Below are 17,094 nucleotides of genomic sequence, written 5' to 3'. Positions count from 1 at the left end.
GAACATAGAAAATTCCGCCGAGGGTCATGAAGTGGTTTGCGACTAGGAGCATAACAGAGTTCTGCTCAGCAATACTTTAAAAAAAAAATATATTTTCTCGTTCTATTAATACGGTGAAAATAAAAGGTGTTACTACTTGATTAAAACATTAAGGGCGTAGTGCAGTGGCATTAGCGGGACTACCAGTCGTGGCGTTTAAGACTACCAATGAACATAAACAAGGAGGTAAATTTTTAATGAAAAACTGTTTTAAAATAATTTCAAGCAACAGCATGTTAGGTGATTTGTCTCCAATTTTCTGCACTAGTATAGTGTTCGTTTTATTACCAAATAGTGTGAATTAAGAGCCGGCGAAAATGTGCAAGTATCAGGGAATCAGCACGGCGGCAGAGGTAGAATAAAGACATTCGCTCCGTCGATGTTTCCGGTCCGACTGGGGTGATCAGGTCAAGGATCAACGGAAATAAAAAACACTCGCCGCTATCACTTAAACGACACTGAAGATTTTAGCCAATTTTATTTGGGGAGAAGTGTTGAAATTTAAATTGTGTTAGAAATATCTCGTTCCTAAGTCTCTGGTACTGTTAAAACAATGTCTAATTTTGATCTGTAATTGAAGGTTTAAGTATTTTGTATAAAAAAGAATTTGTAATTATAACTAAAAGAAAAGGGTCCAGTTAGAATTATTTATTGAGGAATAATTCGTGTGGTTATGAGAAAATGTTTAAAAAGTAGTGAATGATACGTAATTTTGTATAAGTTTATTTCAGGTGTTTTGTTGGTAATCGCTGGAACATGAATTGTAGCAGTAATGTGTAACAGCCAACATAATAAGAAAATTTATATTAATGTATGAGGATTATAGGTGTTTGTATAATGTGTGAATAAATCTCTGTACATGCCGTACTAAATATGTGTTATACATTGCTCTGTGTTTCCTTAGGCTCTTGTTGCCATTCTAATTTCCAACGACTAGGTAACAAGCTCTTAGCACAGAATTTAATTTAATGCCTTGTTATCAACAGTGACTGACTGCTGCAAATAGTTTAGTCTGTGAACTATTAAATGGTGTTAAGCATTTAATTATATCTTTTATCTTTCAAAATGACTATAACTGTAATAATACCGTCAACAGATACTATTTTTTGATCTTAGAAAAATAAACACGTTGTAAAAATTAAGAAATAATAACTTTAATTTACTATGGTATACAAAATATATATTTTTTTAATGTTAACAAATTGGCTAGAATTAATCTGGCAACAGTTTACTTTGTACGTACTTCAATCTAAGCGTGACACACATTGTTGTAAGGTCTGTTCTACAATGACACGTAAACGGAGACGTATCACGTAACTGGAGACGGATCTTCCGGAATATTTCACAATCGCATCTGCTGCTTACACAATATACAGAAACGTAACAAATGGCAACCAATGCGATTGAATTTGCTGCTACAGAATATTAATTTAATAAAAATATCACACTTAACTTCAAGATCTCACAAGACGTTCAGAACTTACATATACAATACAAATAAACCAGAAAAGTGAAAATACATCACTAGATATTTTTGTATCTGAAACAAAGAACATAAACATGGCCATTACCGTAGCCAAATACTCGGATTCTGTTCGTTGCACGGAGTCACGTAAACGGAAGATTGCTGAGATAATCCGTACGGGTCCTTATCCGCATGCGTGCCATTGTAGATACTCAGTTCCGCGATATCCGTTGCCGTCCACGTGTGCCGTCTTAGCTTCCGTTTCATTGTAGAACGGGTCCACGTGTGCAAGGGGAAGGAAATCAGGGAAAACATGGAGTTTCCAGAAAATTTTGAATCTCTGTAAAAATTAGGAAACAGTCAGGGAAGTGTCCATTACGTAAGGGAATTTTAATGAAATGGTTAATCAAAAGCTCATTCTGTATCGCTGACCCATTAATTATTGCCATGCATATTTTGGTTTTGTCTTCGTGTCTTGCAATACTGGTGTGTAAAGTATTTTTGAGCGTTGTATTTTTTGACACGTGAGGCCTCGTTCAGAGTGCGATGGGAGATACTCCAGTTTGTGCATAGTTTCCAACATTTTTTTTTAGTTTGCAAACAGTTTTTCACAACATTGTAGCCGCGTCCAAGGCGAATACATCACCGACGTTTCGGTCGACATTGCAGTCGCCATCATCAGGGTTGAGTTACCTACTGGTAACTACTGGTAGGTAACTCTACACTTATGATGGTGACTGCAATGTCGACCGAAACGCCGGTATATATTTGCCTTGGACGCGGCTATAATCCAGAAGCCAAGTTACTGTATATAACATTAATTTCATTTGGTATGGACGATATTGCTGCAAAAATCATGGATTTGAAACAAACGTAAAGGTAAAACAAAAAAAAAATCGTTAAACATGGATGGGAAAAAATTAATGATCGCGGGCGATGATGATCGAATAACGTTTTATTCTGATAGAATAAATGCAAAAATTTATCTAAAACGACAGACTTCTACATTTTCGATATGAAAATGCATTCTCCATTTGGAGTCTGGTGTGACTTAAACCTTTCACTCTATGTTTTAAAAGCCAGTATGTCGTCGCGTGAGTGGTGGTACGATTATGCTGAAATGAGCTTGGATAGCGGTATGCGAGTAAACTACTCGCATAAATTATTGAGTTAACTATGCGAAGGCTTTCTGTTGACGAGATTTTTTTTTGGTGGGATGGTAGTTCTGGAATTATAACTTATGGGTTTACAGAGTTTTCCGATTATCTTTCTCCTCTGGGACTTCGTATGACGAGATCCCATATGCCATCACTTTGTTTCAAGCAGTTGGCATTGAACAACAAATTTTGACTGAATAAAAAAAAATTATTTGCAAATTTTCTGTTCTAACATTTAATCATTGTGATAGTACTATGACTTTCGACTGTCCTTGCATACGGCATTTAAACATTAACAAAAATGCATGTCACTAGGAAAAATACTGCGAATTCAGTAATACATATACTGTTTTCGGTGACGTGATCACTAAGCGAATATTGTGCATTCGCGGTTATCATCCATGCAGCGCTATATCGAGATTATTTTCTTTCTCGCGACAAGAGATGCAAATTTTGTTTGTAAGTTATGCATACTTTTGAAGGTGGAACGCATATTTTAACAGATATAAAAGTAATACCTATAAATAATAACTATACAAATTGTATAACACTAATTCATGACTAGTTTTTATTTATAATGTTTTGTGGACTATATAAAACTGTGTTTTAATTGAATTAAATGGGTTTTCTACTTATTCTGTCATGAAAATCTGGTGGGATGGTTCATGGAAATCATTTGAGTCCCCCAGACTCTAAATGTCGAGGCAGTGCGTGAGTTGGCGTGCAGAACTCCTTGATTAAGGAGGGTAAGGGGGAGGGGGAACATGTTTAGAAAAAGGGAGGGGGGGGGGGAACTCGAGGCCGCGAGCGTGTTGTAAAGTGCGAGCAGGGAGGCGCAGGCACGGGCGAGTGTGAAACATGAAGAGAAGTGGGGAATCCATTCGGGACGTCGTAAAAAAAAAAGAAAAAAAAAAAGGAGTCGAGGAGGGGAATGAGTTGCGAAGAAACTGAAGCGGAATGCGAGATAAAATAAACAGTGGAGTGGAAAAGGATAGAAAAAACACCTGCAAGGTCTCACTTCGCCATCCCCTGTCCCCGACGCACACGCGCGCGCTCCACTGAGTCCTGATAACAACCAAGGGGAAGGCAAGAAGAGGGAGCAAGCCTCCTCGAGCGACGCCGTGGTAGCTGGCGCCAAAGCTGAAATTTGCGTTGTTGACTCTGTGAAGCCGACCACATTAACAATCTTTGTTGTAAAATCATTTGTAATTTACGAGGCGTGTTTTTTTTAAGTAAGTAACGTTTTGAAATATTAAAAAAAAAAAAAAAAAAACAGGTATACTTTTCTTAAATGTCTTTCTACATGATAACATGTACCTTAATATACTTTTCTACATGATTTCCACAAATATTAAAGCCCTTATCGTATCGTACAGCCAAATTTTGAATGCCATCCTCATGAAAGTCTGCCGCCTGATTTAACAAACATTAAGACTTGAGGAAACTTATCAGATAACGACGAAATCGTAAAACGTTTGTTCTCTTTCACTAATTCGTCAAATTTCTACACCAAATCTTCCGTAATGACAGGTCGCCCACTTCGTTCCTCATCATGGACATTCGTGCGGCCAACATTAAAATCTCAAACCCATTCCCTTTGCTTATTCCATCGGTAATAATGTTTTCTCCATACACGTGACTGATCTGAAGAAGAATTTCAGCTGCTTTCACACCTTCATCACTAAGAAAACGAATCACTGCGCGTATTTCACTGTCGGCGGGATCCCGAATCGACGGAGGCATTTTAAATACTCACAAACAGACGTAAACCCGTAATGGCGTCTGTGGCTTGCCAACAGATGAAGGTACACAGCCCGCATGCGAGGAATGCCAACCTCAGCGCTGCAGCGGCCGAATTCCTAAACGGTACTTTCTTAAAATAAAATAAAAACTTGTTTAATACTACATACCTATGTTTAAGAAAGTGCAGTATATGGTTTAGAACTTGTAGTTTTTTATTTCTTGGTGACATTTATTGAAGTATTTATATGTAACTTTAAAGCGATTATTAAATGCATTACGTTGAATTGATGTGGATCGGGGTGAAGCAGCGGTAACACACGGGACTCTCATTCCACGGTCCGTCCATCCTGCTGCTTTGGGTTACAAGGAATCAGTGACCGAACTTCAATACCATCAACAGAATTGTCTGTGTGCATGTACACTGGTTAGACAAAAATATTAAGAGTATAAATACCAGATGTTGTACAGATATTCTGACATATATAGATATATATGCTCGTTATTGACGTATGGCGGGATGTGGCATTATGACAGCACCCACAACGCACACGAGCACTACAGCAACAGTCCTCTCGTGTGGTTGGTGCCTAGTCTTCCCGAACTGTCACTACTGAGTGGCCGAGACTCTATGAGATTATCAATTAGCTATTGGGTATAAGTTGTCACACTGCCATAAGGGCATTTTACAGTACGCTGCTTGTAGCTCATACTGATGCTGCAAACACATCATGTCTGATCCGCTAAATATTGTTATCTTATTATTGTGCGTGTAGAATCCCCCTAATGCCTTTTACCAGTGTATTATGTTACGGTAACAGTAATAAGGTACTAACGATTCATTAGACAACTGACTACATAAACAGTGTATATGGACTGTGGGCACCAAAATTTTGCTTTTATGATTGAATATTTTTTTCTCAGCGTGGGTAGGCCTACACTGTTAAAACGTTTCACCTCCAATTTACGAAGGACGCTGGTTACAAATTATCCAGGGATCTTCGTAAATTTACAGCTATCGTAAATTTACGGACACTGAGTTAACGTAGGTACTTTGAATATGAATCCAGAATAATATTGTTGATATCTTAACAAAACATTCAAAAACTGCTTAAGTCTACAGTGAGAACACTCTTTTTTGCCCACCTTTGTTAAGAACGAAACTTATAACTCGGTAGTCACAATACGGCGTGGTTTCAGCTAAGAGTCAGTTATTTTAAATTACAAAGAACTCTTTTTTTTTCCTTCGATATTTCAGGTGCATTCTTGGCTGAAAGTCCTTAAATTTACTGTAATTTCTAACAGTGTAGATATCCGAGGCCGATTGACAGAGCGCACAGCTGTCGCAAATAATTCCTTTACGAGTTAAAATATGATATTGTCACAGGCGTCATCTCGGCAGCAGTCAAGTGCTGCCCGGGTTAACTGACCGCGTCTTAGTGCTGGAGAGAGTTCGCGGGTGTTCAGTGGAGGCCGCGAACTCGCTGGTTATCTTACGCTCCTGTGTGCTCGTGTGTTTGCAGAGAGCCTGCGAGAGTACTTCAGCAAGTACGGAGAGATAACGGAGGTGATGGTGATGAAGGATCCCACAACGCGGCGGTCAAGGTGAGTCGAGTACCTCAGCATCATTCACACACACACACTCTCACACACACTCACACTCACACTCACAATCTCGCCAACATGATTGACACGGCCGGAGTAGCCCTCCAAGCTAAACCTTATTCCCCGTTAAGTTTTCATAGTTTCGAAACAGATTGTTGCTTAATTGGTTTTGCTGTGGTCAGAATCTTCTCGGGCACTAGCCAACTTTGAATATTTTTTTCCACGTGTCGCGAGTTTTGAAATGTTGTTGTCCGTGATTTTATTTTATGTGCGTAGGTTTTTCAAGTAGAATCCAGTTAGCTGAGAATCGTCAGCTGAGTATTTGAGTTAGAGGGGATGCTAATACAGAGAATTAGTAATATCTATTTTACGTCACTTGATGTAAGCTTTTGGACATACGCCATTGCTAAGCACATGTATGTCTGTAGAAGAAAACTGCGGTAGGTTGAGTATTAGCTATTGTTTTGTGCTGCAGGGATGTTTCTCTCTTAATTCAATGCTCTGCTGGCTGAAAATATATTTATTGCTAATAATGAAGGCTGATTCCTTGATTTTCCTTTTTATTTTATCGGGTTCCTGTATGAGTGGTTTGGAGTCTTCCCAGAGAATTTTGTGGCTATTTTCCCATGTATGTTCAGCAAGTCTGGATTTTAGGGTTTCACCCTTCTTGCAGTTGTTTTTGTGTTCTTTGATTCGGGTGGATACAGCTCTACCAGTTTCAACTACGTACATGTGGCCATATTCACAGGGGATCTGATACACACAGTTGTGGGTTTGTAATTTTTCTGTGGCTGGTTTCACCTTGGTAACAATAGATACTTTTAATAGTAGATTTAGAACGGAATGCTGTTTTAAGTCCATATTTGTTTCCCAGGCGTCTTATTTTTTTCTGAAAGCTCTTGAACATACGGAATGACTAGGGTTCCTGCCGGTTTCTCGGTTTCTGTGGATTTGAGTGTTTTGTTGGATTTCATATCCCTATTTTATGGTGTTGACAGGGTAACCATTGGCTATGAGTTACTTTTTTATATGATTGTGTTCAACCGCAATAGATTTCTCATCAGAACAAATAATCTCAGCTCGGTTGTTTAGTGTATGAATTATGCTAGTTTTTGTTTTGGGATGGTTGGTTGCAAAATTAAGGTATTGGCCTGTGTGCGTAGGTTTCCTGTATATTTTAGTTTCCAGGCTGTTGTTTTTTCGCTGACTAGTACATTCAGGAAATGAATGCTACCATTGGTTTCTTTTTCATAGGTGAACTTTATTGATGGCCTCAGAGAGTTGAGGTGGTTCACAAATTCCTCCAAAGTTTCAAGTCCATGTTGCTAGACAGTGAAGGTGTCGTCTACATAACGGAGCCATATTTTAGGAGGGCTATTACTTTTGCTAAGTGGTTCTTGCTTAAAAGTTTTCCATAAATATATTGGCCATAAATGGTGAAAGAGAAGAGCCCATTGCCATACCATCGGTCTGTTTATAGAAAATATCCTTGAACTGGAAATATGTCGTGGTGACACAGAGGGTAATCATTTCCATGATGGATAGGATTGGTATTATAGTTCTTTCCTTTAGAGTTGGATCAACCTCCAATTTGGCCTTGACAATGCTGAGTGTTTCGGCTACTGGAACATTAGTGAAGAGGCTTTGGACGTCAAAACTCACCAGGGTATCATTGTTTTCTATTTTCAGTGTTTTGACTATAGAATAAAAATTATTAGAATCTTTGACAAAAGTATCTGCCTGTTCTGCTAGTGGCTCAACAATTTTCAGGAGATATTTTGATCGTTTCTGGCATGGGGAATTACAGCAACTGATGATCGGGCGCAGAAACATGTCGGGTTTATGAATTTTTGGAAGACCGTAAATGTGGGGTGCTTTACTGCTGTGTGGCGTCAGTTCTACCGTAGTTTTCTTCTACAGACATGCATGTGCTTAGCAATGGCGTATGTCCAAAAGCTTACATCAAGTCATGCACTCCCATTGCACAAATCTTTCAAAGATAATATCTATTTTACGTTCTTAACTTAACTGCCTATAAACATTAATGCCCTTATTTCTCACACGCACGCAGTTACACAGTGCAAAATTATTGGAGTTTATTTTATTGTTACACGAAATCTGTTTCTGCAGCTATGCCTGTTCAAATATTCTTCGTCAATCTTCAACATTTATATTCTGTATATTCGCATAATGCGACGTTAGTGAGTTCAGACCTGTCCACTGTAATTTTTTTTTTTAAATTTTTAGAAAATGAAATAAATGAGAAATCTTTAACAAAAAAATAAGTATATATTTTTCCATTTTGATACATGCTAAAAACGTCACTGAATCCAGTATTGTTTCCAACAACATTTCATTAACAGACAACGATTAAACTAACAAAGTTTTTGTTTGAATTGATTTTTATTGCTGGTTTAACATAACACTTTTTTATAATTTAATAGTAGTAAATATATTTACTTTAAAGATTTTTATTGTTATTTGCCTTGTTTAATTTGGTACATATTTTTTTAACCTTACAAATTATATGTTGGCTTGCAGGAGAACCCTGTTATATAATTTACCAGTGAAGGGGGTGAGGTAGTAAAAGGAAAATAATCCTGCCATAAGCAAGAAAAAGCTATAAGCAAAAACTCTTTTCAGTAGGCCTACACGATTTCTTCCATACGCATATTTAGTTTCGGCATGCGCTGTTGCCAAATATTTTATTAACTGGAAACGAACATTTACATTTAGTACCGTAAATTTTTTAAACAAGCGATAAGAGATTTAGGAAGTAGATAAAAGATTTTTTTGGTGTCCCTCAAATAATGGTAAGTTAACTTAGGTATACTCATACTTCTTTTAAAGATTAAAACTCTTTTTGATCTTACGATTATACACACAACTGCCAAGAACATAATACTCTATGTGTTGTTTATGTTCTTACTATGAATAACTATCACATCTTGCATCAATTTTTTTTTTAAATTTATTCTCTTTCACATTGCCATGGCGTAATTAATGTCGCATTAGAGCACTTCTTGAACTGGTCTTCTATTGGAATGTGGTTTTCAGGTTAATTGATTCAAAATTAAAGTTGTGTTTCACAAACAGTTTTTTTTACTATCAAGTAAGTAGTTACTTTTTTCGATGACATTTCAAGTTCTGAAGAGTAATATATATTTATACACATTTTTAGTCTATTTTGATGGTACACACCCGAAAATGTTTTACTCATCAGTGTTAAACACAATTTAACTAAATAACAAAATATTTTGTTAGTTAAAACAAACCTCGTTCTCTGTATATCGATAACATCATAGAGCACTGACTCTTAGATTGCAGTTTGTAGTATAATAAACTTTTACTATCATTTTTCAGTAGGCCTACAATATTTCTTAAGCATATTTAGTTTCGGCATGCGCTGTTGCCAAATATCTTACAAACTGGAAACAAACATTTACATTTGATGCCGTAAAATATTTTAAACAAGCGATACGAGATTTAGGAAGTAGAGAAAAATAATTATTTTTAGCAGTCCCTCAAATAGTGGTAAGTTAACTTAGGAATACACATACTTCTTCATTTCCTCTGGAAATGAATGCAGTTTTAATTTATATCGATTAAAACGTTAACCAGTGGCAACGTTTTTCATATCGTTAGATATAAATAAGCGAGAAAAAATTTGAGTAAAATATTACCAATTGTCAAAGATAAACTACCGCAATAATTTAATTACCTATAATTTAGGTACAGACGTCAAAAAAAAACTCTAGCTAGTCCATTACAACCAAACCAAAGGTGGAAAGATTGTCAGGAGTTATTATATAAAAATCATTTGATTTTTGTCACTTTGCCAATGGGGTTCTATCCTTTTTGAAGTATTGCAATCTACCAACAAATAACACCGTTACGTAGATGAATATAACTAAACACGAATGTAAACAACGCATTACGAGAAGCGTCTGAAGCCTTATAGTTTTATCTAGGAAAATGTCATGTGTCATACACACACACACCTACACACACACACACACACACACACACACACACACACACATATATATATATATATATGTGGTATGTTAGCTTTACACCTGCAAAGGTAAAACCGAAAAGAGAACAGTAATAACAAGTTTCAGAAAAAAAAAAACTAAACGATATCGCAGAGATTTGGCTACGATATCGCATGCTGTCATTGTTTTCGTTTACTGATTTATTATGTATAAATACTGACAAATTTTTATTATATTTCTTTAATGTAATACGTGTAATCTTTTGTCAAAGATAGCGCTACTACAAAAAAATCTTTTGGCGTTATATATCATTAGTGCATGGTAAAAAGGGCTCAAGTTGACTTGTGCCTTTTTCACCAAGCATTAAAGACAGTTCTTCTAAGGCTACTAGTATTTTCTAAAGGAATTTGAAATATTGGACGGTTATTACTTTTTATTCCAATGAATTTGCATGATGAATTTTATCTTAATTAATGATACAAACATTCTATGATGTAAATAAATGAATTTTTTTAATATAAATAAAATATGCGATAGGGAAATTCCTGCAGTTTGGCAACAGTGCGCTATTTACGCTGCACTACAATCTTAAGAGTGAGACACACTAGGCCTATATCACTGCTACGATACACACTGGTACGCAACTTAGCACATACTTATGCTTGTGTATAGCATATTTCTCTATTGAAATTTACATCTGAAAGGAAAAAAAATGTTCAGTAGTAGTTACTTAAATATCCTCTGATTTCTTAACCTTAGTATTTTGGGAATTCTGGTTCAGTGTTTGCACCGACACTTTACAGTTTGCATGCATATTTATGTATTTTGACCCGTAGCTGTTTTGTAATTACGGAATATATTTTTGGAATGTTGCATGAGGAGACACTAGTTTAATTAGCAATTTAACACGAGTGCTGCAGGCATCCGATGGATTTTAATACATTCTGTTAACGCTACAAGCTTTATCTGCCATAGAATAGTGTAAAACTTTTTTTTATAATGTAGTTAGCTTCAAAATGTCACAAAGTTTTTATAAAAGAAGGTGCGCTGAATTTCTGAGCAATTATTTTGACCGCCGGGAAATTTAAGTACGTAATAACGTTTTCGGAAATAAACTTGAATGCGCATTTTTTAAGAGTCAGTCGTTAATGTAATATTTAAAGTCTCTTTGAGGGAATTGATACGGATTTAGTTCCCAGAAAAATACGAACAAGACAGGCACATGCTTAATTTTAGATAACCCAGTGACCTTTACGGCTATCGATTCTGTTTCTGCTGAAGTCTCACTAATACTGTGACTGTTATACTGCTCTTTTATTAAACTCAATACAAGTGCTTTATTATATTTATTGCTTCCAAAACGCAATTCGGCTAGTGCCTGGGAAAATGTTTAAAGGGTCGGCTTATAAAACAAATTAAAAATAGCAAACAAGTGTAGACACGAGCAAAAAAATTACGATCGTATTAATGATCGACAGAATTAGGCGAACACTATTAAAAAATCGTATACACAGCTATACGACCTAAGAACGTGAAAATAATGATTTTTTTTCAGCTGACTTGTGGTTTGTATGAGTGGAATTATTAAGTATATATACATACATACATACATACACACATCCTACATACTTTAAGACGTGCATGCGTTCAATGAAAGGGAAGGTTGCTTGTAGTTTCCTTAACTATTCCTTAACTATTCGTAACTATAAACTAGAATATCTTGATCAGAATAGGCGTATAATCCCTAACCGACTTCAAATTCAGAGTATTCCTCGTGACGTTATGTAAAGAATAATTAAATAAAAATAAAATCCATAAATGAAAATTTGCTTGCGATTACCTAAAATAAAAAATCAATTTTGGAAGTTGAAATTCACATGCTACCACTGTTAATGAAACATATTAAAAGTAGGTGTTCTTAATTTCATCTAAAATAATATCTGACTATAAACTTATCAATGATGTATTTACAAAGATCTTCTACCAAAATTAACTAAAAATAGTTTAATCTTGCTGTAGGAACGTTGAGTTCAGAAAGAACCTAGTGGTGCACGAAAATCTGTTTTTCGGCCTACTGATGGTTACACGTACTTTTCACTTGTTATCTTTCACGATTATGTATCATATAATAGGAGGTACTGCCGGCCGTTAGTACTTAAAAGAGACCTTTTTTCATTACGAATTGGTACCAAGCCAGGTTTCATGTTCTAGAACACGGTCTGATGGTCTACTCAATCGCACTGAATTGATTACTTTATGACACGATTCCATGACAATATCGAAGACTTCATCGACATGGTGACATTACGTCGGTAAGTTCCCCTGCATTCTTACGGGACAAACGCTTGTAAATGGGGTTTTTGGGCGAAATTTTATCGGAAAACTTTTGTAACGCCGTATTATCATCCTATTTATTATATTTCCCACCAAAAAAAAATCAGTGACGTACGGTACTGATTAAATTACTAGACCGTATACTAGACCCACACTAGCGTGCGAACGCTGTTTACCACGGGCGTGCTCTTGTGAGCGACAACCGTAGCGAGAGTCGATCGCAGAAACACGCTCACAATGAAGCCATAACCCGATGACATACTCTATATCCTGGCAGTCAGCGTCAGTCACATCGGGCGAGTTCGTTAACTGCTGTTCGGCGAGAAAAAACTGGTGAACATGATGTCACTACCCCCCCCCCCCCCCCGGGCTAATGTCGACTACACACGCGACGAGTGAGAATCTTTCACAAAGTGTTTTTTCAGAGGTTATTTTTCCAATCTGCAATCACGTTGATTTGTTTCTGCTTTCATTATTTTATTGTTTAAATCGTAAAACTGGCAATGCTTTTTTTTACTGGTATTTCAACTATAAAGAACAAAACAGCATAGTGGCAAGTAGCAAGAAAGTTACACCAGTCTTCATATTAACTCGCCTGGACCGAGGATTGATTACTTTGAGCGAGTTTAATCACGGATGACGTTTGGTTCCTACCACGTTTCAGGAGACCCCGAACCAAGGTCGAATCACACACACATGAATTAACGTAATCTAGTTAAGTGCAGCCTTTACGTTGATATTGCGAAATGGTTAGGTCCCCACTATCTAAATTCATTAAAATTCATTATATGTATACATGTTAATACATAGCAAACAGACGGGAGAGTTTAAATATTAACAAGTACAGCAAAATATTCACGTACGTGGCGCTGTGTTAAGATTCGGAAGGACGCGAGTAAAAAAAAATACCTATAAAAATAACTTCATATTAAATTAAAACAATTTAATTAACTAGAAACCCTGATTTCGATTTTATGTTATTGTCTGTTATTGAGAGTTGTTACTTACCAAAGAATATATCCTATTTCTTTCCCAAAAACCTAGATTCAATACCTTTTTTATAATTTAAATGACACAATAATGTAACAAACCGTTTGATTCAAGCGATTGTGTGAAGTGTCCATATAGGAGGCTAGCAATTGATAGCATTTGCAGCAGTTAGAAAGCACGCGATTTGACAATTGTTCAAGATTCAGAATGGTGTCTGTTTTACGAAAAACATTTAAGAATACGCTATGGGTGTATGAGGGGCATGTGTAATTTTGCCTAAAGGCGTTTTGCCTAATTATAGGCAAAACGCCTTTAGGAAAATCACCGTTAGGCAAAACGATTTTTCCTCTTAGGCAAAACGCCATTAGGCATATCGCGGTTAGGCAAATCGCCGTTAGGCAAACCGCTGATAGGCAAACCGCCGTTAGGCAAAACGCCGTTAGGTTAGGTAAGGTTAGGTTAGGCAAATCGCCGTTAGGCAAACCGCTGATAGGCAAAACGCTGTTAGGCAAATCGCATTTAGGCAAATAGCCGTTAGGCAAATAGCCGTTAGGCAATTCGACGTTAGGCAAAACGCCTTTAGGCGAAATGACTTTAGGCAAATCGCCGTAACGAATTCATGTTTAGGCAAACCGCCTTTAGGAAAATCGCCTGTTACTCTGTATGAGTACTACTGGCTCCTAATTTTTGTTATAAACTGTATATTTAGGAGAGTGGAAATGGGTACAGCGTGTATTTTTGGACACCTTAAACACATTACACCTTTATCTGCTTTTATACGCCATATATAATGTTTTGGTTACCGCTCATATCTCATAGTTGCCCTGTGCATGACAGAAGACTGCGCGCCATTCCACATATAGCCTTGAGCTTAGAGACGATACCGCTCTAGACGCACCAGTGAACGTCACACTCATCTCGCCTAACGAACACAAATACACCCCTGACTATAAGTAGGGCTGCAACCCGCTGAACCTTGCGTGGTTGTGGGGCAGCCTACTTCGTAAAGGTTCAGCGGGCAGGCTTGCACCAAGGTAGTCTGTCCCATGCAACTTGTCTCAAATTTGATAGCTCTCTAAAGAAATACCAATGTTCTCTGACTTTGTGTGGTTGTTAGTGTTCGTAAAAATACGATGTGATGTTTGGCAAGTGGCATTTATGGAATGGGTGCTACTGGGACTGCTTTTGAGAGCAATAAAATTTAGATATTTTACATGAGCCAGACGGTTTGTAGGCAAAGAGAAAACATTCAGAGGTGTAAGGAAGGGTCCGTACACAGTATCCGCATTAGCCTCGAATTGAGGTTGGGTTGCGTATAAGCGAGAGTTTAACACCACGAAGTTTTTCTTCCTGATTCATGTTTTATGGTTTTGGTTAATTGGGTGGTAGTGAAAAGGGAGGAAAAAAATAGTAAGGAGGAATTTGCGTGCAATGACCAAGCGCCTTTGGAGAATAAACGCGAACAATGCAGTTTTCCCGTTTTATCGCAGTTGGGATTTCGTTTGCCATTTAATGCCCTAGGTCTTACGGTGTGTGATCTACGTTATCAAGGCATGGCCCGGATATCGCTTATCACCGTAAATTTGCCACATGATGAATATGTGCCGACGCGCGCAACGCCGTCAAAGCGAACATTGTGCGAGACTCATAAAAAAAAGCTGTCTGTAGATCTGACAATACTTTTATACAATCCAGCAGCAGCACAAGTGACGGTATCCGAGAACAAACTAAAAAACACATCTTTGTAGGTTGTCTTAAACAATACAGAATGAACTGAAGGTAACTTCTTCGCCTGCTCGTCCATACAAGCAGTAAACGTTCCGTTCTGCCGTTCTCGGTGTTTTTTGTTGGACTACTTGTGGATGGTTTCATTTTTAATTACATGTTACCCATTAAGTTAGGAATTGTTAGCATGCTGTGACGTAGTTGAAAATGCATGTTTTTTTTACCTCACCTTCGCTTTATTGAAACATCCAAGACATTGTGGAAATGATGCTTTAGCACGCCTGATGACGGTTAATAAGTATGAATTATAATATATTTACATAAAATATAGTCTTTGCCATAAAATACATATAATGAACTTATACTGAGTGACCACGCTGCAATTACGAGGCTGGATTGAAAAGTAATGCATCTATGGCTATAAAATTTTTTTTTGCCAGACTAGTTCACTCTGTTAGCGCTATCTATTGTGCCGATTTTAAACACTACCTGGGTAATAACGGTCTATTTCAGTGCTTCCTGATACATGTAGCTTTCAGGTATAACAATAAAAAAGCTATGGCCATGGAAATTGGGGGTGGCCACGTCTTCATAATTACATGGTAACCGGTTAATATATTTTTTCAGTTCATGATCTAGGCCATGATAGTTGGACGCCCAAAAAATTGGCTGAAATGTCGTGTTTGCATTGTGAAATCAGTTTTTTTAGCGACAGTGTTTAATGACGGAGATTTCTATTCATACTTACCAACCATCACCAGACGTGGTCAAGCACCATCTTTGCAACGTTTTGGGCGGAACAATATGGCGATGGCGATGTAGCAGGTGACTTTAACTACGTTACAGCTTGCCGTCTCCGGACAATTCCTGACTCCGTGCATAGGGGCAATCATTCCTTTTAATCTACCCCCCTTTAAGGTAAAAATTTCTATTACGAACACTAGCCCGATTTTATTTTGAAATAGCAGGGAACATGTAACATATCTTGTGACACAAATTGCAACGAAGTACAAAGTATAATGATCATTTTCCTATAGATATAGTGAAACAATTGTACTATAGTCATATCAATTGACATTACAGGATTGTAGTGATCATAACTGATTGCACAGTTAACATGTTCTTAAGACTAATCCCTTTGCGATATGCTCATCGTGATATGTCACTGGTCGTTGGTATCTCGCGTATTAGTTTTGATGTGTAATATTAGACCTACATAGTGATTATCTTCATCATGGGGTTAGGATGCTAACTATCACTGCGGGAATAAAGGGGCAACAAAACTCCCACGTTTAAACTTCGGGGATTTGAAGTAGGTCGCATACATCCGTGTACAACTTAATCCCTCGTATTTTGTCATTGCAAAGTTGTTAGTTTTGTGATGTTGGAAATTGTGTGTGTGCTTCACAGTGTAATGCAAACACACGTTAAGGTGAATTCTGGAAGAGCAGTCATGAACCGCGCCGGCCGAAATCATGTTCGCGCGTGTCCATTGAATAACCCGCGGTGCTCCGCCGACGTCACGCGAGCCAACTGTACCCTCCCCCCTCCCTCGACCAACCCCCGCGCCACGTCCCGGGCACGTGCTGCGTCGCCGCCGCCATTTGCATGTAAATGCGCCGGTCCTCCCGCCAGTGCAGCCAACCCAGCCGGCCGGAAGTTCTCTCCCGCAGGCCGAGGCTCGCGGTATCGATCCCTCCCTGCGCCCGTCCCCTCACTTCCCCCCCTCCCTCTTTCCCCCGGCACCACTTCGAAAGTCGCCGGTTCATTGGCACGTTTAATGAGGTGGTAATCAGCAATCAACACCTGGCGAAAGAACCGACTTCTACTTGTCTGCTTTCTGCTCCTCCTGTTTCCAATCTCTTTGCACGGTCTCTACAGCTGGGCTTTCCCGGCCGCCTTTCTTCACTCTGCGTCTCTCTTCGTTACTTCTCATTTGATTTTTTTTCCCCCGTAATAAAAGGGATGAATTTTCCGAACCACTAATTGCTGGTAATTTGATTTTTCAATTACCAGATATTTTTTTTCAAATACCAAATTA

General features: G+C 37.8%; 1 protein-coding gene across 5 annotated transcripts in view; it reads left to right on the top strand.

Annotated features, from left to right (window-relative positions):
- LOC134530757 (RNA-binding protein Musashi homolog Rbp6) overlaps positions 1-17,094 on the top strand; it is a 1,338,028-nt gene that overhangs the window by 575,504 nt on the left and 745,430 nt on the right. For all 5 annotated transcript variants that reach the window (XM_063365896.1, XM_063365898.1, XM_063365899.1 and 2 more), the window contains exon 3: positions 5,925-6,006. In XM_063365896.1, the coding sequence (XP_063221966.1) occupies positions 5,925-6,006 (82 nt within the window). The remainder of the gene's footprint in view (positions 1-5,924; positions 6,007-17,094) is intronic.

This window comes from Bacillus rossius, chromosome 3 (genome assembly GCF_032445375.1).
Source record: "Bacillus rossius redtenbacheri isolate Brsri chromosome 3, Brsri_v3, whole genome shotgun sequence".
Taxonomy (NCBI): domain Eukaryota; kingdom Metazoa; phylum Arthropoda; class Insecta; order Phasmatodea; family Bacillidae; genus Bacillus; species Bacillus rossius.
This window is presented reverse-complemented; position numbering and strand designations above follow the sequence as displayed.